Below are 23980 nucleotides of genomic sequence, written 5' to 3' on the forward strand. Positions count from 1 at the left end.
GTTTAATGCGACCGCGTGAGTTTTATGATGGCCTACATGAATTAATTTTAACCCAACGTGCATGTTGTTACCATTTTGGCTGTAATTTGATCAAGTCATCGTAAAACCTTGGAATCAACCAAAAAAAAAAAAATTGGATGTGTCAAGAACATTTAATATATAGTGTGCCTTCTGTGTGCTGTGGCAAAGGGAACGTACAGTCATTGAAGTTGAGCCATCTTAACTATAATCATAAAATTCTTTTTAACGCAGGGGGCTAACAAATACTTCTTGGAATGTAGATGCGAATAGATTTTGTGTTTGGAGGGTGTGTTTCTGTTTACTTCTAAACAAATAGTTTGTATCACTGGAGATAAAAGGGCCCAGAATTTTAACAAGACCTGTTATAATTAGCCCCAACGTAGATTATAAACAGCGCCATTTACTAAATGCTGGGGCTCCAGCAGCAATAAAATACATGCAAGAATGGCAATAGATTTCAGCTAGCGAGCGAGTTCAAACATCAGAGCAAGGCCAGCACTAGCAGAAGTTGTCTTCTTTTATTGTTCTCTCTTTAATTTATCTCGCTTTCCTGTGTAAACTGCTCACTGTTGTGCAAAGAGAGGGTGTGTGTTAACTTTGGTGACATTGTGTTACTCCCATTAAGTAACGCTGCTCACAGGGATTTTTCAGCGTGACTGTACTTAGGTGTTCCCCTCGCCAAACTGCGTGAGCCAAGTAAGGTTTCAGAACCAAAACCAAACCCCATTTCTACTTCAGGTGGTACGGCCTTAAATTCACCGTTGCGGTTAGTAAAAAGACTATATAGAAAAAAGACCGTGAGTTTTTAATATCTTTAGTATGAAAGAGTAAAGAGGTGGGGGAGGGGGTTTTATGCAATCTGTTCTCTTGCAGACAATAATGAAAATGCTGAGTTGGAGTAATGAATGAATGAATGAATAATGTCTAAAGTTTATCAAAATTGGAAGAATTCCTGAAATGAAGCCTCCTAAGAAAATCCTGTTCTGTCGCTGTTTTGCTTTGCTGTTGTCGCACGTCACGCATGAATGAAAATGCTGCATTCTCTGGGGAGCGCTAAAGCTTCTGTGTAGGTTGTTTATTTCCTTAATCCCTCCTTCTTCGTGATTTCCAATGTCAGATGTAAAATGGAAAGCCTGTAAATACAGTGATTATCATACTGATGATCACCTGCATCGGGGAACGCCCTGGCTGGCCGCTGTAACCCTAGCAGTCCCCACATGTTACAGCCACTTAGATTTTAACCTGACTACTTTATTAGAGACGTGAAGCTCAGTGTGAGGTGCCCTAGGGCTGCACAGATGGGTTCTGCTTGTTTCCTGTTCTCACTGTTATTGTGAATAGATACTAAAAGGTTCTCATCGCTTTTATCTGGTTAATTTACTTTGAACTGTCCCTGGCGTTCAGGGCCTGCCTCTCACATTTCTCACCATTTTGCAAACACCAAACCGTAGTCTCCAAATGCACGTTTGGAGCTTTGTTATCTTTTTTTACTAGAAGGGCCTTAATTCTTAGAGGGATGAGATGCCGAGAGAGGCTGGTCATAGGGGGCTGGAGGGGCACGGTCCTTACAGAGAGAAGCTGCTCGGGAGTTACTGGGAGGTTCAGTTGATAGGAGAGGAGAAAATTAAGATTGCTGTTGTTCTTTGGCGCGTTCAGACACCCTTAGATTAGAGGTCAACTGCAGGAAAATCTATGATTGTACGCTAGCGACCATTATTCATGTAGCCAGGCAGCAGACCAGGCTAAAAGATGACGTTCTGACAGGAAAATCCGAAGACGAGATACTTTTTAACAAATGTGCAATCATTTATCCTTTCTTGTGGAAGGGCCGGGTGTTTCAAACCACATGTGCAATGCATGGGTGCTCCAGTACAGAAAATTAAGATTAATTCTCTTGAAAGTCTCCCATGTAAGGAAACACGACTTAACTGGAATAATTTTTATTTCATGTACTTGGTGTCCAGTTTCCTGGCCAAACAATAGTTTAGCACAGATGTTAATGTCCTGCTGCATTGGGACATTAAAGAAATCCACTTAGGACGGATCAGTGTAACTTCCGACTTCAACTGCGCGACCCAAAACCTGAGGTTGAAGAAGTAGTCTAGCTACGCTGTGTAATTTTTAGTCCGTCTTCTTATTCTCTGCCCCTTTATTGCTCCCTTATTTCTCTTTTTTTGGGGTTGGGTTGGGTTTTTTTCGGTGACCCGGTCCCATTTGAGGCTCCCCCGATTGTGTTGCAGTTCATTGTAAGCGCATCACTTCAGAGTGGAAACTTGCAGGCTCCTTTTTTCAGACGAGCGTCGGCTTTGTTAATCACATGCTGGTTTAGGAAAACACTGCATGATATCTTTGAACCCTACACTCCTTCTTGACAGCCAGGCTAGCAAATGTCATTGACTGTGTGATGTACAAGAAGGAATTCAATTGTAAGTAAATTGTCAAAGTGGCTAACCTTGCCCGCACCCAATTGTCAGGACCATGATTCAGTTTTTCTGTCAACATCAGCTAAGGCTAACCCGGCCAGCCTTATGCTTCTGCAGCGAAGCAGCCTGAGGAGTTGTGCTTTTCAGCTTATCACATTTTATTAACCTCAACTTACTGTTGTTATAATCAACTGTACCCACTTCAGATTCCTCTGTTGCCCCCAGACTGGCGGATCGTGTAGGTCCGCAAGTGTGTATTTTCTGCAGGCTGTCGTAGGGACACCGAACTTGCGTGGTTTGACACGGTGGTTGGTTTTGTTTAGCTGGATCAACTCGCCGTTTGGGCTCCAGACTTACCCTTCTATTAATGTCACTTGGCAAAGATAATCTGGAAGAATGGTGAGTTAAACCGTGAAGACTTTGAGGGTTTTCTCCCATATTTGCAGCGTTAAGGTAGACAGCGAGTAGGGCGGAAACATCGCTATTGTCTACTGTCTCCTTGCTTTTGTCTCAAAACAGATTTTAATTGCTCCGATTAATATAAATAAGAAATGAGGACATTCTGATACCCTGATGTTGCCTCGGTTCTTTCAGGAAAAGAACATAGTTAAATTGCCTAAAGCAGTGATTAAGACATCAGAGTATTTTAAAACGCTCATCTGATTCCACCACAAGGGTTTGAACACATTTTGTGATCCTGTTTTTCTAACGCGCTGTAGATGACAAAATGTTTTCTTTTAAAATGGCTCGCTAACCTGTGTCCCGTGAAGCGCCGTACGTAAATGGAGCTACGATACAGTTTCAGTTGAAAACATGTCTGAGGGATATTTGGATATGAAGTAGTGGTTTCCTAGTCAGAGTCCTGTCTCCAGAAGTAACTTTCCTTGCCTGGAAAAAAACCATACTGTACCTTCCTTATTTGAACTTGTGAAATGTGTTGACTTCGTACTGTTGTTGGGCTTGAGGGAAGGAGGGGGAAGCGTTTGGTGCGACTATCAGAATTGAACAACTGTATATGGGTATATTGAGATAATCGTGTAAAAGGAAAACTGGCTGAATGAGTTTCAAAATGTGTTATTTCTTCATTATCTAGCACTTTATAATTAACTGTTCTTTTTTTATTATTTCAGGAAGCTGCCACTTTTGCTAGAGAGCAAGGCTTTGAGGTGAGTTAACCCACAATTGCACACTAAACAGATCCTAAAGGGTTTTTTTCTTGCTGATAATGAAGTTCTTTTGGACAATGATTGATGTGCTATTATACTCTCCAAGCCTCGCAGCGGTTGCCATGGAAACTTGGCAGTCGTCATGGTTTCTTTGTTCTGCCAGCTCAGTGTTATGACGCACTCTGCTAGGTCTGCACCCAACATCGCCTACAGATGTTATTTATTGAATTTTGAAAAGCCTCTTGGGAAGCCGAGAGGTTGGGCACGGTTTCAAGCTGCCTCTGCAGATATGGGACCTGTCAGTTTGTTCAGTTAAAAAGCTACCTCATTAGCTGCATTACGCTCCGTAAGGATTCGCTGCCGAAGCAGTGGTGAAGCAAGACTAAATAGTGGAATAGAACACCGCTTAAAGAACTTAAACCCTGCCATATGCGGATTATCGTTATGCAAATGAATTTTAGCAAGGTTGTATATAAAATTGTTAGGTACTGATTAATGTAAACCGTGCCGCTACGAACAGCTTCTTTTAGAAGGGGTGGCGTGGAATTTGTGTTTCAAAACATATTGGAGTTGGTGTTTTCCATCTGTGCTCTAAAAATGTATGGTCCTCTACTTTCTTGAAGTAAACGCTGTTGATTTTGCAGTGATTTTTCAGAGCTTTTGATTTCGTCTTCTGGAGGTATTTGTTTGAATAGCATCTCCCATTGGCTACACTGGGATAACTTCATCTGGAGAGCTATCAGCTATTGGTCTGTAATGCTGGATTCAAATAGGCAGCTTTTAAATACTATAATTAATGTGACAATGGTGGTGCTAATTTTGCAGAGAGTAAGTGATCTTACTGAAATCTGAATTGCAGAACTGCACACACATGAAGCCTTTTACATGGTGGTTTTTTCCACAGGAATAGGACCCACCATAATTGATTTGTTTGCGGCGTATAAGAATAGATAGGAGTTTGACTGCTCAACACCTATTTTGCATAAATAATAGAAGCCGCGCAATTCAAACCGCATCGCTGTAAGAACGTGCCACTTTTGTGTGTGGATGGTTGCACATGAAAAAAAAAAAAAAAAAAAAAAAAGAGGGAAAGACTGACAGCTTTTGTTCTACAATTTAGATTTCTTTAGAACCCTACACCAGCAGGTACATCAATGCCATCAGTGTTTTAGATATTAAAACTGTGGGCTGTCCCATTTCATTTTATGTTTCCCAAATTCATGTGGCTGCTTTGTGGAAATCCAGACTTTTTATCACTGTCAATTTTCATTTGTATAATCTGTATTGTTAGCATAAAAATACACTTTGAGTTTATTCTATCAAATGAATGAATTTCACAGATGCCTCCAAATATAATATGAAGCATAACAAATTATTGGTACCCTCTGGTAGCTAGACAATAAAAAAGAAAGGAAGTAGTGTATTAAGTCTACCCATTCTATATTTTTATTGCCCCCTTGAGCTACAGACTTTGAATGTGCCTGGTTTAAATTCAGCTCTAGTGACAAACTGCTTTTGCTGGTGTCTGCTAACTACCATCGTATTAACCTTTCCATTAGTGCTTGCTTAGAGGTTTTAGCACAGTTCCTTCTGAACATCCTAAATCTGCCACATTTGATTACAGCGTATCAGTAAAGTGCACAATGATTATGATCTTATCTCTTATTATCCCCTTGCTTGGCAACAACTCCCATGTCAAGTTTACTGACAGAGATGTGTAAAACTTGATAAGTGGCCACAGTCTTGTTTTCCCATTGTGCTGTGGAGGCATAAAAAAAAAAATCACACTACTAATAATCTTATGAAAAAACTTAGAGCTTCAATTAGCCTTTCAATTAAAAACAAGAAAAATTTCCAGCAATTCTCAAAGCTTGTGTAATTGATTTTGTGATTTATATTGAGAAGAGAAAACTGGCAAAACGTGGAAGAGGAAAGGAAAGGACTCAAGTGACCAGGGCACAAATCAAGAGGATAGTTATCCTGGAAGTGATGAAAAGTTGCTGGTAGCTGAATTTGAATCACAGCCTGGAAAGAATTTTATTTTTTAACAAAAACAATCAGAAATTATTTAGCATAGAGAATCAGTTGTGACTAGCTGCTTTTTTTTTTTTCTTTTACTTAAATCATCTGCTTTTCTACCTTCCAGTATGCATGGACTAGATGCATCTTTTAAACATGGACAGACTTAAGTATATCTGAAACAATTTCTGGGGGAAGGTAAAAAAAAAAAAAAAAAAATTACAATCAAGTCAACCTCAGGAAAAAATACACCTTTTCTGAAGAAATAAAATCTTGTCATAGGAAGAAGAACACACTTCCATGACACAAACCTGGGTTTTTCTTTGTAAGAGAAACCGCATTCAAAGGAATTTTTATTTTGGTGGTTCACCTTGCCCAGGAGTCAGTTTTCCATTGAACTTTGTAGAGATACAAGGTATTTTTGTAAAATCAATCATGATATTTGAAGACCATTGTTTCCTTCATTTTATCTCCTGACCAACGCTTACCTGTAATAATCAAAAGTAGAACATTACTTCTGATGCAGTCTCTTCCTGGAGTGCATCGGTGTTTTCTTTTTTGTGAATTTCATGTTCCATGACATTTTAAAACCATTAAATAAATAGTAAATTCACTGACTGTGAAGGCAGTGCTTCATCCTAATTGTATGTTGCAGTTGTCTCAGTAATCCATTGTAATAGTCACAGTTTTCATCCCAGGGAAGGCCTTGGACTTGGCTCCCCTTGAAGTGGTAGAACGGTTGTCAGTCTGGTTTAACTGGGTGTTTGTAATACATTTCAAAAAACAAAATTGCCAGGACAAAGGTTTATGGGGGTTTATTTTTACAAAATGGCAACTCGCTGTTTGTTCCATGTGAGAATTAGGAAAACTAAATCCTCCGTCAACATAAAACTTAGGGTTTGATTCTGTCTGCCAGCCCAAGCGCTGTGATGAAGGTAACGGGACAGCAAGCATTGAAGGGGTTAGCAGCAGCTGCCACGCAAAATAATCTTTCCTGTTGGAGGCAGAGGTCTTCTCCTAAGTAGGTATTGGTTGGGGAACCATATCACAGAGTTTTGGTACCCTGGGCCAGATTTGGGTCTTGAAGTTAACGAGGTGCAGTGCCGAGGTCGGCTGTTCTCAGTGGATTTGTGCTTGTTTAGGTCAGGGCTGCGCTCATCCCAGCTGGTGCGGACCTGTGTGCAGGCAAAGATCCGGCGGCATAGTTTGAGCAGCAGTTTTAATTGTATGCAGTTTTTTCACATACCTCTGTCTGCTCCTGGGATAGCTGATGTATGCTCTTTACACCTGCTGGAATGAATGCCACAGGCAAGGTTTTTCAGGTGCAGCATCAATAGGCAAATCATGCTTTTGTGAGATTCGTATGCCGGATTTGTTAAATCAGACTTAAGTACATAATTGGGTATGTGTGAGCATCCTGTGAATCTGGGACATGTTATAGAGGCTTTAGGACCACAAACTGGTGCATTCAGCCGTGTCTGTAGATACAGGATGTGTATAGGAAAGTCTCAGTAAGTGTGCAAGTGCGAGTCAGTGCATAACAAATCTTTACTCATTACAGCTATTTGAAAATACTATGTGTATTCTGAACAGAAACAGGAGGTGACAACATTTCATGATATTTGCCTGACAATGAAATGAGGGCCATAGTTCTCTGTGGTCTTAAGCTGTAAATGTTTACATCCTAGCATTTATTTACATAAATATTGACATATTTTAAAACGTCACATTTGTACCATCAAAATACAACGTGACGGTAAGGTGGGGAGATACATTGTGGAAAAGTTAAAGCCTCCTCAACACTAAGGTTGCAGCTCTTCTGCTAGATAGGCTCTATTTTATTCTCTTCCTTTGAGTAATTCTAGTCTAGAAAGTGATTTTGGCTAAAAATGGCCAAGTTAATTCTCACAGAAGATGCTCTTCAGTTACTTTTAAAGCCTGCACAATCAGATGCGAGTCTCCAAATCACTCTGTTTTGAAATTTCTGCTTTTTAAAAAATTGCCTTTTTCCCTCTAAACACCTTCCTTCTACTTTTATATGCTCGTTATATATTCACTTCTTCCTGAAAACATATGTACTTTCTACCTTCTTTCACTATTTCATCCTTTACCATCATTCTTTACTCATCTTTTCCCTCAGGGTCCTCTTTCCCTCATATAAGTTCATCTTTATTCTTCCTTAAACTGAAGAAATCATCTCTTGATTGTGCCATTTTCTCCTATTATAACATCATCGTTTTCCTTTTAAAATTCAAAGTCCATGTAAATACATTGCACAAATATCTTCAAGCTCTTTGATTTCAGTGCCAGCTTTGCTCCACTGTAAATGTGCTTAATAAAGTCACTAGTAGCCACTTCCTACTTAGCAAAAACTAAACACCTCGCTGCTGTTTCCTTTGATCTCCGTGATGCTTTATTGCATTTTCTAGTTCATGGATCTTTTAATTATCAAGGCCTGAAATAGTTCAGAATTTAGGTTAACCTTCAGAAGCCTACATATTAGTGAGCTGGAGGGCTGTAATTCTCCATCCGTCCCCTGTTCAACAGCTTGTGCCACCAGCTGATACCTGCTATTCGGAAATCTTTTTTTTTTAAAAAAATCATTTCCAAAGAAAAGAGCAGCGATTTAATTTATTTTTTTTTTCCTCAAGCATCTTTAAGGGACTCCTCACCTTTTGAGAATTCGGGGTGAGATGGCCCCTGTTTGCTGTCCTCAGTCCATGCAGAGGGGTTCAGGGTTTTTCTCTTCCTTCCCTGGTGGAAGGTGTTGCCTTCTAGAAGCTGCAGTAACAGACTGAGCAGGAGGAAGGAAGAAATATCACGAATGGGAGTGTAATATGTGGAAACAAAAGGCATGAGAGAATTTTAGAAAGCGGTAAAGAGACCAATAAGTAAGGGGAAATCATTTTCCTGTTTAGCAAATGTGCATAAATCAAGGGGCTCACTGACTGCCAGCGCTGGGGGGGAAGTTAAAGGGAGGCTAGAGAGTATTGCAGAAGAGCTAGATAACGTTCACATAAATTGATACTGGTAAATACACAGCCCAGGCATATTCTCTGTCCATAAGAAAGGTGAAGTGCTTGAAGATCAACAAAATTATCAAAAATGAGCAAGTAACCAGGACTGAATGGTGTGCAGATTATAGTTCTTGAAGTGCTTAACTGACCTGCTGATGCAAAATAATCAATCTCGTGTTAAAATCGGCAGCTGCAGTCAAAATGGCACGTGCCGTACCTGGGTTTCACACTAACACTATATGCTGATGTCGGAAGGTAAAAATCAATTTATTAGTAATATAAATTAATCGTAACAGCTCTGGTAAATGACTTGAAACCACTCTGGACAGCTTTATAAATGAACTCTATTCATTATGCAGTTGTGTTAAAAAATTAGTTGGGATTCATAACGAGCAGGACACAAAAAGATGCAGAAAATATTGTTATGTTTTCATACATTCAGTGCTACGCCCTCACCAGATCAGCTATGTTTCATTACAGTTGCTTGTACGCAAGAGCAAACTGGGGAAAAAAAGTGTGGTGTTATTTAACACAGGTATGAATAAAGTGGGACATAGTAAGTAGCAGAGAGAATAATTACAGTCTTTCTCACTTTCCTAATGTTAAAAAAAGAAAAAACAAAAAATTAAAAATGATGGCAAGAAATAGGTTTACAAATGCCACATCTGTAGAACTTCCTGACTTGAGATGAATCTGAGACCAAAAGCTTCCCACATAGCATTATAAGAGGGTTTGATGCTGATACAAATAACAGAAATACCTATATTTAGATTAGATTGAAAACTTCAGTAAATTAGAAATCAAAAGTCCTTGCGTTTCATATCACAGGGCAACTATGAGAACAGAGAGGATAACATTCCCGTGACGAGTTGTGCCCCTAGAGTTTCTTGCATCGAATTAAACGGTTGGGACTTGTTGCTGTCAGGGACATTGGGTGGATGGGAGGCTTGGCTCAGCGTGCCGTGTCTCTGTTCCTGGCTACGTGCACCACGGTGCATGGATAGAGCCCCTTTAAAGCAAAGGTGCCTGACATTTTTGCCTCTTAGCCTTACTTCAGAAGAGCGGGGATGTTCTGTGCCCCACTGAATGTACCTTCCAGCCTTGGCTTTCCCATGTGGCACGGAGCACGGTGAGCACGGAGCGCACTCGCCTGGGCTCCGCACCCTGCACAGGATGCACGGTGCGGGCAGCTTACCGCTGACGTCAGGTGCTGCAGGGGACTTAGAAGAACAGTATTTGTAATCCTGCTGAAATCAGAGGGATTATAGTATTCTAAAACCTGGCTAAATTGGATGAAAATCAGGCCCAGAGTTTATCCAAAGTATTCTCTTACCAATTTTATTTTTAATTCTATGATAGGTAAGGTTAGAATCCAGTCATCAGCAAAGAAAACCACTAATTGCTCATTAGGAAATGCTCTGTAATTCCTTTGTTAGTTTTGCAGCAATTGGAATAGCTGAACTATCATTATCAAGATTAAAAAGAATGGTCTCATAGTACTGCATAAACCCTTAGGTGAGTCAAGTATTCCTCCTTCTAAAAATCTTCCTCTGCTGGCAATAAACTCAGTTTTCTACCTAGCTGTAAGAAAATGATTCTCTGATCTGCTAATAAAGTTCTAATCTCTCACCACTCTGGTATGCTGGTAACAAGAATTTTCTTTCTCGCTGTTAACAGACCGAAGACATTAAGGAGATAGCCCGCAAGACACAAGCCCTGCCAAAGGCGAACACTAAAAGGCAACGAATCGTAGTTTTTACCCAGGGGAAGGATGACACTGTCATGGCTACAGGTATATTTTTCAAACCTCCATCGTCGCTCACTGTAAATATTCCAGTTAATCAATTACAAGTTGCGGATTTACAAATTTTAACCGTTCCGTGGTAGTCGGAGCATTTGCCTTGTGATGTTAGTCCACGTTCCTCATCTGTTGTGCTTTTAATTGTTTTAAGGTTCTGTATTTAAGAAGTGACTATTGCACAGGAATGCCTGGGAATTTAGTTCTGAACATCTTAAGTTCTTTTTTTTGTATAACATAGATCTCAAATATTGATCCAGTTGGTTTTACTCAGATTTTTATGGCTTGAGATTTTATCTGTGTAGCCATCTTTGCTGCAAACAGGAACATGCTATGCCTGCTGAGAACAGCTGTGCAACAGCACAGTATATTTAAACATTTGTGAAGAGGAGGAAGTGAAATCCAGTACTAAGTGCATTTCCAGGCTTTTTTGCTTTGAGCAGAAAGTCTCGCTTTAGCTTTTCTCAGCCGTCTGCTCTTCTATTCTCAAAGGAGTACGTGGGAAAAAGGTGTTCTAGCAGGGATACAAGTAGTTTGGGCTGTCTGAAGCGATGATGTACGATGCACAGATTTAAGCGTTATAAACATGACTGCCTACCTTTTGATGGTCCCTTTAATTCTGTCCACCTCTGCTTCTAGACTAAATAAAGCTATTAAAAACATGTGCGGTGGCAAGCCATTTCAGTCGCTCATTCCTTCGCGAGGTAAGTTATTAGTCAGGGCTGAATTCCTCCTTTGGAAATCAAGTGGAGTTGAGGAAGCTCTGCACCTGAGGGACCGGTGCTTACTCATACGATACTTGCCTCAAAAATCAGAATTGGCTTCAGACTGTGGCTTCAGGGCTGGGCGCTAAGTAGGTATGTCACAGCTCTATAGATCATCCTCAGCAGCAGTGTGAATGATTCCTCCGATGGTTTGCCGCTTCTCCTGTTATGGTAGCTACAAACTGGTTAAAAGGAAATAGAAAGCAGTCATTGAGAGCTGCGTATGTTTATCTCACTGAATAACGATGGAAGTGTGGCTTCCAGAAAGTTACTGCGTTACGTGAACGGCCCATATGGAGGCACTCCACTGGAGTATTGTACAGTTGGCTGAAAAATAGCAGTATAAAAATGTTTTTATACATGAGCGAGTAATAACGGTAGTAAACCTAAATCTTATATGTAACCCTCCTGTGCTCTTATTTAATTTTCACTGTGTACTTATTTTATTCTTCAAACTGGAGTTGTTAACAAATCCATTAATCCCTTCTTTGATATTTTTACAACTGGGAGCTTATTTGAGGACTGACACTTGCTAATCTTAGCTGTTTGTTCGCTCTGAAATGAACTTAAATTAGAGAATGCACTTTATGTGCATGATAAATGCAAGATGGATAGAGAGTGTATGCAATGGTGTCAGCTACAAAAGCAAACATGATAAATGTTAAGGCAGTTTTGAGCCGTGGGATAAGCTATTCAGTGCACAAGCATAGCTGAATCTCTTTGCTATGTTGTTATTCATGGCAGCCAAATAAATGTCAATAATAAAAGAGAATTAAAGATTTTCATTTCCCAGAGGCAGTCCTCTAATACAGCTTGATCTTTCATTTCATTTGTAATTCGTTCTCATGTCAGGATGCAATCATTCGCCAGGCTCTGTGTGTCATGTTAAGTCATTTAATAATGATTAAGAACATAAAAATGTTTGGCCTGTGGGGCAATTCTCGAAAGAGGTACCAATTTGTTATTGTTTTCCCCCTTTTTCCTTCTTTTTGTGTGGATCATCTTTTTCCCACCTCCTCACATTAAAATAATACTGGAAGAAGGAAAAAGTGTCCCTTAATATAGCAAATGATGATACCACAGAATGGCATAGAGTAGTGCTAACGCGCTTATTTCAGCACTAATTAGATCTAGTTGTGCTTTGGAACTTGCCGTGGAAGGTGTAAAAAGTTTCTAAATTCTTCGTCTTGGGAAGAATTACTGCGTTTAGGAGTAGTTACCAGTATAAAATTTATTTCCTTTCTGTAAGGCATGGAAGAGGAATACATTTTTGTAAAAAGCAGGCTGTGTGTAATTGTTTATCCTGCCTGTCTGAGGAAACGTTATGGTCTTGAAGAATTTGTGCCTAGATTAAAATAGGATTTGCAAAGTCAGCTTGTTTGTACCTTCTGCTTTATATTTTGTCCAGGTTAATAATAATAATAATAACAACAACAACAACAACATGCTTATTAGTTGGAAGACATTTCTGTCAGTAGTGATTCAACCAGAGGGGATCGGTAACCAGGCAAAGGACTCTGCTCTGTCTTCTGCTGCTGCCTTTAACCATCCTTCATCGGCTGTTGGGCAGATCACATGTTCCAGTGGTCTTAGTTTATGTCTGAAAGAGTGCCGGGTGTAGCTGGAGCTTACAGGTCTTGGAGCGAAAGACTCCAAGGTGAAGTTGGCCTTTATGGGGTTTTCTGCCTTTTGTTCCTGCTGCCCTTCCCCATTTTCCCCCTGGAAAGGTTTCCGCTCCCCAGCAGCAGCACGGAGCACCGTTACTGCGGCCCGCAGCAGTAGAAGTGAACGGCTTGGGTTGGGCTGCACCCTGGGCAGAGGCACAGCCGGGTGGCCGCCCCCTCCTTCCCTTCGTGCCTGGCCAGATGAGGTAGGTAGGCAGCGCTGAGGCTGCAGGAGCATCCTCAACACAGCCCCGCTTCCTCTGCCAGAGCCTCTGCAGGCTGTCCGGGACAAGGTTGCTGTGGGGCTGGGTAGCGGGAGGAGGAGTGCGCCTCTTGGGTGAGTTATGTGTAGGTTGGAGGGGCATCAGGTAGTAGAGATAATGAGGGGATACACTTTGATACAGCTCTGGCTGGAGGGAGAGGAAATAAGATGGCTAAAAGAGGTTGTTTGCAGGTTGCCAGCTCATTCATGAAAGGGCACAGGATTATGTGTGCTGGAAATTAGATGTGGAGTTGGTGCTTTTTTTTGTGCTTTTTTTGTGCTTTTTTTAATTACTGGTGGGTTGAAGAAGGCCAGATACAGCTGGAGAAGACTGTGGTAACAGTTGTTGATTCCTGGACATTACAGAGAATGGAAGTATCACCAGGTATTTGAGGTGTAGAGCGTAGGACAGAAAGGTGCTTTCTTACCAAAAGGAAAGAAAGATTGACCAAAAAGTTCTGACAATATAGCTCTTACATACAAGAGAGAGCTTAGACTGAGACAGCTAAAACATCTGCTTCTTCCAAAAATCTGGCCTGGCCATACTGCAGAGGTGTTCCGTCATCTTACGGGGTGCTGCAGTTGGCAGTGTTGGTTCAGTGCCCCCCCAGCCAGCGGCGGCTCACCTTGAACGGGCACGAGCCGTAGGCACTCGGGCACGGACTGACAAGCAGCTTCAGAGGTCCCTGCGGCTGGAGCGCATCGCAGACACGGCGGGACGCAGTAACCGCGTCAGCAATCCCAGCCTAAGCCGTGCCTGTTTGTCAGTCCCCTTTCCTTGGCTGTCTGAAGTCTTGGTGTTTTCAGAGGAAAAATTTCTCTCTCTTAATTATCATGGAGCACGTTGGGTCTTTCTACTGTCTGTTCAGATCTCCTCCATCACAGTCCTCCAGCCCCAAGGCCCCTTTTCTCTCCCCTTCCTTCCTGTTCTCTGTCAGTAGGAATCATTGCAAGGAAGAGGCAACTTCAAGTTCAAGCGGAGCGTGATCGGCATGTTCCGTGGGGAGGGAAAGGAGTGGTTAGGATTGGCACACAGGAGCTGTGGCAGATGAAATGTTGACTAGATTAACTGTCAGCTTCTAATAAGGCTGCACAGACCATGTGTAAGTGATTGTTCTGTGAAGTTTTCCTCCTCTTGTCATAGAATCATGGAATGGTTCGGGTTGGAAGGGACCTTTAAAGGCCATCGAGTCCAGCCCCTCTGCCACGAGCAGGGACATCTTCAACTGGATCAGGCTGCTCAGAGCCCCGTCCCACCTGGCCTGGAACGTTTCCTGGGATGGGGCTTCCACCACCTCTCTGGGCAGCCTGAGGTGCATTTTTCAATTATGTCAAATTTCATCTTTTTACAGCAGAACTTGAAGGCATTGGATCATCTCAGTGACCATAAGAATTAGCATTGACAAAAACTGTTGTCATTTTCTCTTAACGTTGGTTCCCCATGTGACTGAATTTTGATGAAACTTTCTTGGAAAAAGTAACCTGTGAAAGACACCTGTGCCAAAACCTTTCAGGGCAGAGGGTTATGGTTATGCTTTGGGAAGGGGACTGGTAACTGAAAATAGGATCTACGGACTTGCTCACCAGCAAAGTATATTTGACAGACAGTGTTGGGTTGATTCCTCGTGCGGATGCTCCTCATCCATACTGGGAATCACTTGGCGATCAAGACTCTGGCCCCACCACCACAGCCCTGTGCCATCATACCCCTCTTCCCAGGCCTGAGGTCCGGATTTGACGGAGGGTTCTTGGGCTTATGGGATACATTCATTTCATGTTTCAGTACTTCTTTCTGTAACCACAAAAAATACATATGCGGGGAAAGCAGAGAGCTAATGAACACATGCAATCCTCTGAGTTCGGCAGCTGGAGCTTTTAAGAAAAGCACCAAAAATCACAAGCTCTGGCAAGAACATATATGTCATATCTATATGTGTGCTGTAACATTTGTCAGAATCAAATGCTGTGAAAGCTACCCCTTTTACAGGGTTGCTCATAACATTTTTAAACAAATTACTCTTAGTCAGATACATTTTATGACTGGTCTTGGCCCAAAGGGAAATCTTCGGAAAGTCTGAGCAAAATCAGTTCAGCAATGGAAAAACATACTTTTATATTGAAATATTTGCATAATTCAAAAACAGCTGAAGCTACAAACTTTAAACTTGGCTTGTTTTATAGCTTTAATAGAGGAAAGAAAAACAATCCAAATTTAAAGAAAATCACTTCAGCATTTTTCAAGTTATGAATGATGAAATCTGGCATGTTCAGGCGTGAACATAGAATTTTCCATTCTTTTTCCCCCCAGTGTTTGCAAGACCACCTCTGTTAAGGATGCATTTGTAGTAACCTCATTTGTTAGAATATGACACTAAAAAATGATTATTTTTTTTTAAGGAGTCAAGCATTAAAGCCACCTCAGTTAGGGCTTACTAACCACTTACATCTTCTTCAGTTTTGGGGGTACATTACCTGAGATAACTCAACAGATGAGTTAGCAGTGCTGGCAAATGTGGTAAAATTGGAAAGGTCCGTCTGAACGACGTCTTAGTGCACCTACCACATAGTACTTAGTGAAACAGTTTTGTGAATTTCTGCTTGTTTTTTAATCTGTTCCATAAATTAAACAGCATGTGCCCTGTAGCCAAACGAATATGTCACAATAAATCTTGCAAGGTTGTGGAATTTTAGAGCCTACCTACCCAGCTTTTGATGTTGGAGTGACAGTAGGCGTTTGCCTCTACCTGAAAGAGGATACCGAGCTAAATGGGTGTCGCTGCACCCAGCATGGCCGTGCTTAAGGTAATATGTGCGGATATGTTCATAAATAAAAAGTTTTTATGTTTGGATAGAACCAAAACCTGACCTAAATGAAAATAACGACCAACAATAGTATGTTTTTATGAATGATTAAGCTTCTTCTACTTTGCAAGGGTAGGTTGGATCTTAAATTTTTAAGCAGAGTTTATAAACCATTTGTTTTGGAAGGGTTGTCAAAATTGTGGAAACTGGAAAGATTTTAAGAGCTGTTCTCAAATCATCATGGCGTGACTCTGTATACTTTTGGGGGGAATGAAAAGGAGTGATATTCAAGCATACGACTGGCTCTAAACAGAGGTCAGTAGGTTTTCTTTGTCAGGTTGTGCTGCAATCATAGACCAGCATGTTACCTTGTAAGCCTATCTATAAAACACGGAAGTATTTATTACTATTGACACCGCTGACATTTTATGGTGGGCCTGTTTGCAGCTTCTCTTTCTCTCAAGTTACTGAGTATTGTGTGCTCTCCTCTAAGAAGCAAGAAAAAGTGTTATTTTTCTTTCTCCTTACAGCTTTCGAGCTTAGCCTTCCAGACAAGAAAGCTTTGACTAGCTTTTTCTCAGCCAGCCTTCCTAAGTGTTTACACAAACAAAAGTAATGTCTTGGACCTGGAGAAATAGTAGTTGGGTTATATTATAGTATGCTCATATTTTTCACAGGATTGCACACATTCACTCCTATTCATTTATATTCAGAAACAGAAAGAAAAGTTTAAAAAACAAAAATGGATTTAGAAAAATTGAAATTTTAGTCTCCTAATAGCATAAGAAATGAGCCAGAAAGCCCAACAGAATTATTTTTAGTTTAGTTGTGACTTAGGAAGCCACAAAACCTAAATTAATAATGAACATTTGATGATAGGGATTAATGAATAGCAAAGCTGGTAATACCTTTTTGTAACTGAGACCATTCATGTTTTCATGCTGTGTGGGAGAGGAGGCCTGAGCATTTTATTAGACAGCTGAAACACATTATTAAAACCTAATTCCTGAATGCTGGTATCGCGACTGCACTTAAAAGTGTATCGACTGTTGCATCTCAGAGAATGCATAGACGTATAAGTAAATCGATGTATGTCTGTATGTGATGTGTGTGTGTTTTCAGCAATTTCATGTTGATTTAAGAAGAGGATGTCTTTTCACGTCTAGTGCGTTAACGCACCAGTTTAGGCCACAAACGGAGAGAGTGAGGCTGGGAAATCCCCTTTTCATGTATAATCACTAGTAATAAGGAATTTTCAAGGCAAAACTGTGCCTGTTATTGAACCTAGCTTGTATTTCAGGTGCTAGAATGAATTTCCATTCTGGCATTCTGAGGAAAAATTACCCCTTTAAGCTATGAAAAATGCATGTTTGTTGAAGGACAATTAATACAGGTCCCTATCCCATTCCTTAATACTGCCCATAATTTCCTCTTAAGGGGAAGAATTGCTACATTTTTTTCTCAGGTACCAATACATAGCTTTAAGGAGTCAGGTTTTGTACCGTAATTCTGAAAAGAGTCCTCGGAGGTGTCACGCTTCATACACACATCCATTGCTTTAGGTAGCAGCGATTACGTGATGTTGGAGAGGCAGCACAGGGCAGGGCTGAGGCAGGGCAAAGGTGTCTCTAAGCTGGTGTCAGAGCAGGGTGCAGCAGTGGGTGCTTGTGGAGCAGGATGAAACCAGGACAAATCTGTAGTGATACTCCCGTGTTACACTCTCCTAGCTTCCAGTGAGCTGTAGCTGGGGAATTTCTGAGCTAGAGGTGTTGTCTTTGTGCTTAATAGTCAAAAATAGGGGTTTACCGTATGTAATGTCTTGTGATAGTGTGTCACAGACTGTATATTACATAAAGAAATACCTCCCCTTCTTTGTTTGGATTCAGCCACTTAGGAATGTTACTGGCTGTCTCCCTCCTGCTGTGCACGGCCAGGGCCCCGTCATTCCGTACACCGTGTACTGATACTTCTGATTTTGCAGAACTCCTGCTTATCTCTCCTTCACTGGTCTGTTTTCCAGACTCTTTTCCTGTTCTGTTTACTTGTTCTCTGTTTGATCCGTAATTCCGACGCCCTTGGGCCACCCTCCCCTGCGCAGTTTTGTAGGTCTCCTATGCAATTTGTGAATGGGGGACGAGAATGGTCAACTTGCACATGCTTGAGAAGTTTACAAAGTGTTTTAATTTTGTTTTTTCCTTTGTTCTGTATTTCTTTCTTACTAATTCCTAACATTTTATTTGCTTTTCTGGCTGGCACTGATGATTGATACGGTATTTTCATGGAATTATCTGTTGTAATTTCAAATATTCTTTATGGTGTGTATTAACTTAGTATTAACTTAGTATTAACTTAGTAGAGCCCACTCTCTGTATTGAAAGCTAGAATTGTTTCTTGCATGTGCACCTTTTTCCACATTGACTGACAAAGACTTTTATAGCCCGTTAATGTGAGACACTTTTGCAGTTCTTCACGCTCAACTTTTGGTTTTCCTATCCCAAGTGAATCTGAAGGCATCACAAGAACATGGCACACACCACATGACGAGCACCCCCGGGAGGTGGGGTCCATAGCCTGGAGGTGCCCCCGGCGGGGGTGCGCAGCTAGCGGCAGGGCTGGACCTGGGCAGGGCATCGCAGTGAGGCCACCGCATCAACCACTGCAGACCGGAGAGCAACACTGAATGAGTTTACAGTAAGATAGCAATTCAGGTGTCCTTAAACCCCAAATGGGCATCACGTCAGGAAAGAAAGTACCTTAGTACACCGTAGCTTTTTTGGGTGGGGTTTTTTGTTCTTTTCTTTTTTCTTTTTTTTTTTTTTTTTTTTTGAAAGGAGACCTTCCCTGTGATGATATTCCTCACTTAGAGCATCCACACAGAATTAATTTATCATAAATGTCTGATGCCTCCTGTATGCATGGCTGTAATACTTCGAAGCTGATACCATTTTACTGGTGACCTGAGCTGTGAGGTGGTTTGTCCAGAAACAATTACATCGGCACAATATTGCTTGGTTTGCTCAAGCCATGAAGGAACAGAACTACCTAACAGCAATCCTGAGAAGACCAAATTATGGTAATTAAGCCTCCTGGTTACCAAGGCAGACCCCTACTGTTCTGGGCAGTCATGGAAGGAACAAGGAGTCACTGTATTCATTCTAAGGCTGTGTAGTCCTCGGAGCACGAGAGACTGAGGCTTGGGGCCCTGGCAGTTCTGAACTGATAGAAAAAGCAGGAATCTCTGGCTCTGCTTGGGACAAGCATTTCCATCCCCTACTTTTCTCCCAGCCTGTCAGCACTGCTCTGCTGGCACAGGGAACCGGTTTGGCAGTGCACATAGAGCGGCAGGAACCTGCCCTGGTGAGGGGCTGAGCTCTGGACCAGCTCATTGCAGGGTCCATACTGGTGCCAGCATGGGAGGAGAGGACACAGCATTTGCAGTAGAAGGAGGCAAGGATGAGGCTCTAGTATCTGCAAGCTACAGTGGCTGAAGTGGCTGTGGATCCTCACTCCAAGGCATAAAACATGACAGTTTTATTTTGAACTTCCATCTAGCAGCAAAGACCGTAGTTCCAAAGTTGGAGGGAAGTTTGCTCCAGGATCAGCTGTAATACTGTAGAATTATGTCTGCAAAGCAAAAAGCAAGGAATAAGGGGACAGAGCCAGGAATATGCTATCAGAGGGAAGGGATTTCTGACATCTCATATGCTGAAAACCACCAATTTTACCATAAACTATATTAAAAGAATGGTGAGAGAGCAGGATGGGTCGTTCAGTAACTGGGGAGCACTGGAGCTGATGACAGCCTTCCAAATTCAGCCTGTGCTTCTCCCATGCAGCTCTGTCAAGGTGATCCCCTGTTTTCTGAAAATGACACCTACCCCTCTCCACATACGCTGAACGTGACATTCTGGTGGCTGTTAGTTTTTCAGCAACTGGTTTTGCAGCTACGATGTTAAGTCGGTCTAAACGTATCTTTCTGACTTTTTGAACCAACCGATGAAAATCCAAACCCACAACGTTCTGTTTCAAATAAAATAATTATCCTGTAAACTTCTCATTACATTTATGCTTTTAAGTTTCAAGTTCAGCATTGTCCCTGTCCGTGCATGCGTTCTGTGTTGCTGCAATATTCAGTACTGGGCGCTACCCAGCTCTCCTTCAAAGCATATACTTTAATGAGTTGCAGTCTGAAACCCATGCGTTAAAGGGTCACAGTGCGTAGGCTTCTTACCTCCAACCCTTAGGTTCAAATCGTACTAACAGGGTGGTTATTTTATGAAATTAATCAGATAGTAATTTTTTTACCAATCATTTTTAAGAAATATATTTTCTCTTTACCCTAATTTGGTGTGATGATTTTTTTCATGGTAAGAAATTAAATGTATGGCTTGTTCAGCAGGTTTCATAATGGATCAATAATTTGTTGGCTTAACACTTTTTTTCCTGTGGAGATGTGGGAAGATCAATGTCTGTAGTGCCCTAGGTCATGATCAATACTTTTAATAAAACTTCCTTATTTTTCTCCCCCCCCCCCTTTTTTCTTTGCCTTTGTACCTTTGTATGGTTTTGCTTTTATTAATGAGCTTTTCCTTTAGTTTCAGACCATTAATGGTTTTCAGATAATGTCATACTGCCCAAGGTCAAGGCCAGTTTGAACTTATAACTCTAGTTATCAGTGATTAAATCTATTGGATGGGCTTAGATGTGTTAGAAGACATAAGAGTTTGAAGCACTGCTTTCTAAGGGCTCAAAGTTAAAACAAAACAAAATCTCAACCTTTTGGGAGGATGACACATTAAGGCTTTTTTTTCCCCCTTTTTTTCATTTCCTTTTTAAATAAATAATGATTGCCTTATTTATGGGTCTCATATTGGCGTTAACATCGCAAGTAACTACTGTGGCCATGACTGCTCTTCAATTCAAGATATTAAATGCTCCGTATTGAGTTTTCTAATGGTGTATTGCTCATTTTGCAAAACCAATTTTAAATAAGAAGTCTTTTGTTCACGGTTGAAATTCTGGATGGGAGGGTAGCAACTTATCAAAGTACATGTTACCAGCTGGAGTGCTCGCCTAGAACGTGATATTATTTTCTCTGAGGCTTAACCCAGTGTCTTTTTAAATCAATGGAAAGATCTCATTAACTTCATTGGATATCGATTATGGCCATGGAGAACTTAAGACATTCATGAATATTAATGGTTTATACTGATCCGTGTGTCTTTTTGTCTGTTGTACCTTGTCTGCGGTTTCCAGTTCAGTTTTTGTAGTCGACCTGGGGGTTATACAAAAAGCAAAATTCACGTATGCTGAAAGATTTGATAACACATTTTACCTGAAGGTATCTTCTTTGTTGTCTGTTACAAACGAGGTGCATAAAGAACTGGACCCTTTGACCACTGGCACCTAGGCAGAACATCTTCTGTAGAAGGTCTTTTTTCCGTTATTTTTGCAGTGTTGCCTTTTTTTAAGAGGCAGCAGTTCACTTCATAACAAACCATCACAGACAAGTTTGAACAGCAGAATCTCTCCTCAGAAGGTGCCCTACAGACTCTGGTAGCCTCTCATCTTTAATTTAGACATTTTATTTCCCATCTTGTGATTACAGTTGAATGAACATTGTAGAAAAGTTTAAATTGTAGCTATCCGTGTCATGCTTTGGCCGTAAATGATGGAACTTAGGTTTTCAAGCCTTTAATCTTCACCTGCTCAAATAGGCATTGTAAAATAATTGCACAGAATGGAAGGAGAGTAAAATGTGGGTATGTATGGTGACCCTGGGTGAAAATTAACTGCAGGAACTGACCCTTGGATTAGAAGTTTCTCTGCTGTAGCGTCCAGTTGCAGGCAATAGAAGTATTGGGAGGTAGGTGGCAGAATGGAGGGCAGATCCTTAGCCCCGGGGGGGACAGGGCAGAGATGCTGGCTGGTGGAAAAAGTGAGCAGAAAGGAGTTCTGGACGGGTCCTGTTTTGCCTGGAATTGGGGATTTAGGATCATTTTGTGTAACACAACAAACCATCTAGAGTTAGCGCTGTGTGGGGAGAGGGGAGTGAATTGGAGTTCTCGGAAATGGTTAATTGTCTGAAAGTGGAATTGTGAGATTTTATGATCTGTTTGACTCTGTGATGTCCGCAGTAGTTTTTACAGATAAAGCAAAGTGGAAATTGTTTAAAGGCAGTATCTGGAGAGGAGCCTGTGCGCATTCTCACACACAAAGGACCTTGCCTTGACACACCTGAGCGTGATAGAGAGTAAGAAGTGACAGTTTAGATCCAAACCTCTGTATCCCACAAAAACATCGTTTCTGTAGTTGATCCCATTTGAATGGAAGAATGAAAGTAGGTGCCGGCTTGCTTTCACCGTAGCTGTTTTCTTTGTTATGAATAATAGTCAGTAAAGTAAGCAGACCTGACTTAGAGTATATACAGACGGCAGATTTAGTGAGTACAGTAAACACGAACTATTTTTGTATTTGGGTTTTGGCTAAGCCTACTGAATGATATAATACTAATGTTTGTTTTAAAAGAACACACGGAGTCCTCCACAATCAGATTTCAAGTTTGGGAGGCTGCTCAGGCTGCTCCAGTTTGCTGTCGCCTGCTGCCCCGTGCCCCCCACCGCCCGCCTAACCCGCCGCGATTCCTCTGCCTGCCCCGGCGACCAGCAGTCAGAGCAAAATCCAGAGAGGAGCCTATGGAACCAGATATTTATGTCCCTTGTAATCCAGCGCTGTGATATTGTACTGTGAACCTGAAAAGATGCCAGGCTACGCATTGTGGCTAATAGCAATTGATCACGAATGAAACCGCAGAACTCTATGGCAAATTGTTGGCTTTATAAATTCGATAATAAGTACATTTCCTGATAGAATATAAAAGTGCAGTAAATGATGCCTGCCCTCTCTTCCCTCCCCACCTGTCCAACTGCAGAATGCTGTTTGTACAGGATATTGTTGCTGACAACTGAATAAGAATTTTTAGAAGCAGTTGGCCATCAAATGATGGCAAATTTAAAGGTTATGCAAATTGTGCCAGTACAGCCCAGCTTGTTTCAGACCTCTTTTCTCTATTATCATATCAATTGAGTCAGCTCATAGTAGACAAAGCAAGGTTATGGGAACCACCTAGAGCATCATGCACCATTAAACATCAATGCAGCATACGCGAACATCTGCAACAACGATCTTATTAACAGAGGGTATAACGGAAGGCAATAAACAGCTTTCTTAGCCATTTAATTGTAAAAAATTTAATAACCTAATACTTGCATATATTTATCAACAGCAAGTTGGTCAAAAATTATGCAATCATAGTGGATTAGATTACAATACCTATTGCACACTGTAAATTACTACAAAAATATGAAAATCCATTTGTGAGAAGTTAAATACTGTAGTTAGTAAAGTGCTAAAAATGCCATGTTCCTTTAATCTCTGTTGCATCATGCAGTGCAAGTATCTGCTTTTTGCACTGACGTTTTTATATTTGGCCAAACCAAATATAAAAAAAAAACCTGAAGATGTGTTTTGGATTTCCTGGTGCACTAAGCAGCTTAAACATTTCAAAACTTAAGGCACAGTTGTTTTGTTATGAAAAGTAGAATGCGAACACCATAAAGCAGTCCTTGCCTGTGCAAGCAGAGCAGATGTTTGGAGGAAGAAAGTAAAGCAGGTTAGATGTTCATATGGGTTGTGTGTTGCACATTGGTTTCTGGAGTAGTCCTTGCACTGGTCTAGAGGGTGAGAGCGTGTGAAGCTGTGGTCTGAAATGGCTTAGAGAAATGGACACAGAAATTAAAATACGTTAGAAATTGATGATAAAGAGAAATCAGTTTTTGTTCTTCATGGCCAAGCCAGATGGCTAGGGATGGGCTGGGGCTGGAGCACCACCTTTGCTGAAATCCAAGAATTTGGCGGGGGAGTGCCAGCCCTCCTCTTCTCGGGGACTGGGAGCACTGATGTGTTCCTGGCTTTGGCTACGAGGGAGCTGGAGACCTCAGTGGAAGGTTAGAGCTCCAGGGGGAAAGCGCCACTCTTCCAATTT

General features: G+C 41.3%; 1 protein-coding gene across 4 annotated transcripts in view; it reads left to right on the top strand.

The window, feature by feature from the left end:
- Positions 1–23980, top strand: part of ADK (adenosine kinase) — a 291396-nt gene that overhangs the window by 239039 nt on the left and 28377 nt on the right. For all 4 annotated transcript variants that reach the window (XM_055797270.1, XM_055797275.1, XM_055797283.1 and 1 more), the window contains 2 exons: positions 3575–3610; positions 10324–10438. In XM_055797270.1, coding sequence (XP_055653245.1) covers positions 3575–3610; positions 10324–10438 — 151 coding nt within the window. The remainder of the gene's footprint in view (positions 1–3574; positions 3611–10323; positions 10439–23980) is intronic.

The sequence above is a fragment of the Falco peregrinus genome, chromosome 1, assembly GCF_023634155.1.
Source record: "Falco peregrinus isolate bFalPer1 chromosome 1, bFalPer1.pri, whole genome shotgun sequence".
NCBI classification, from domain to species: Eukaryota; Metazoa; Chordata; class Aves; order Falconiformes; family Falconidae; genus Falco; species Falco peregrinus.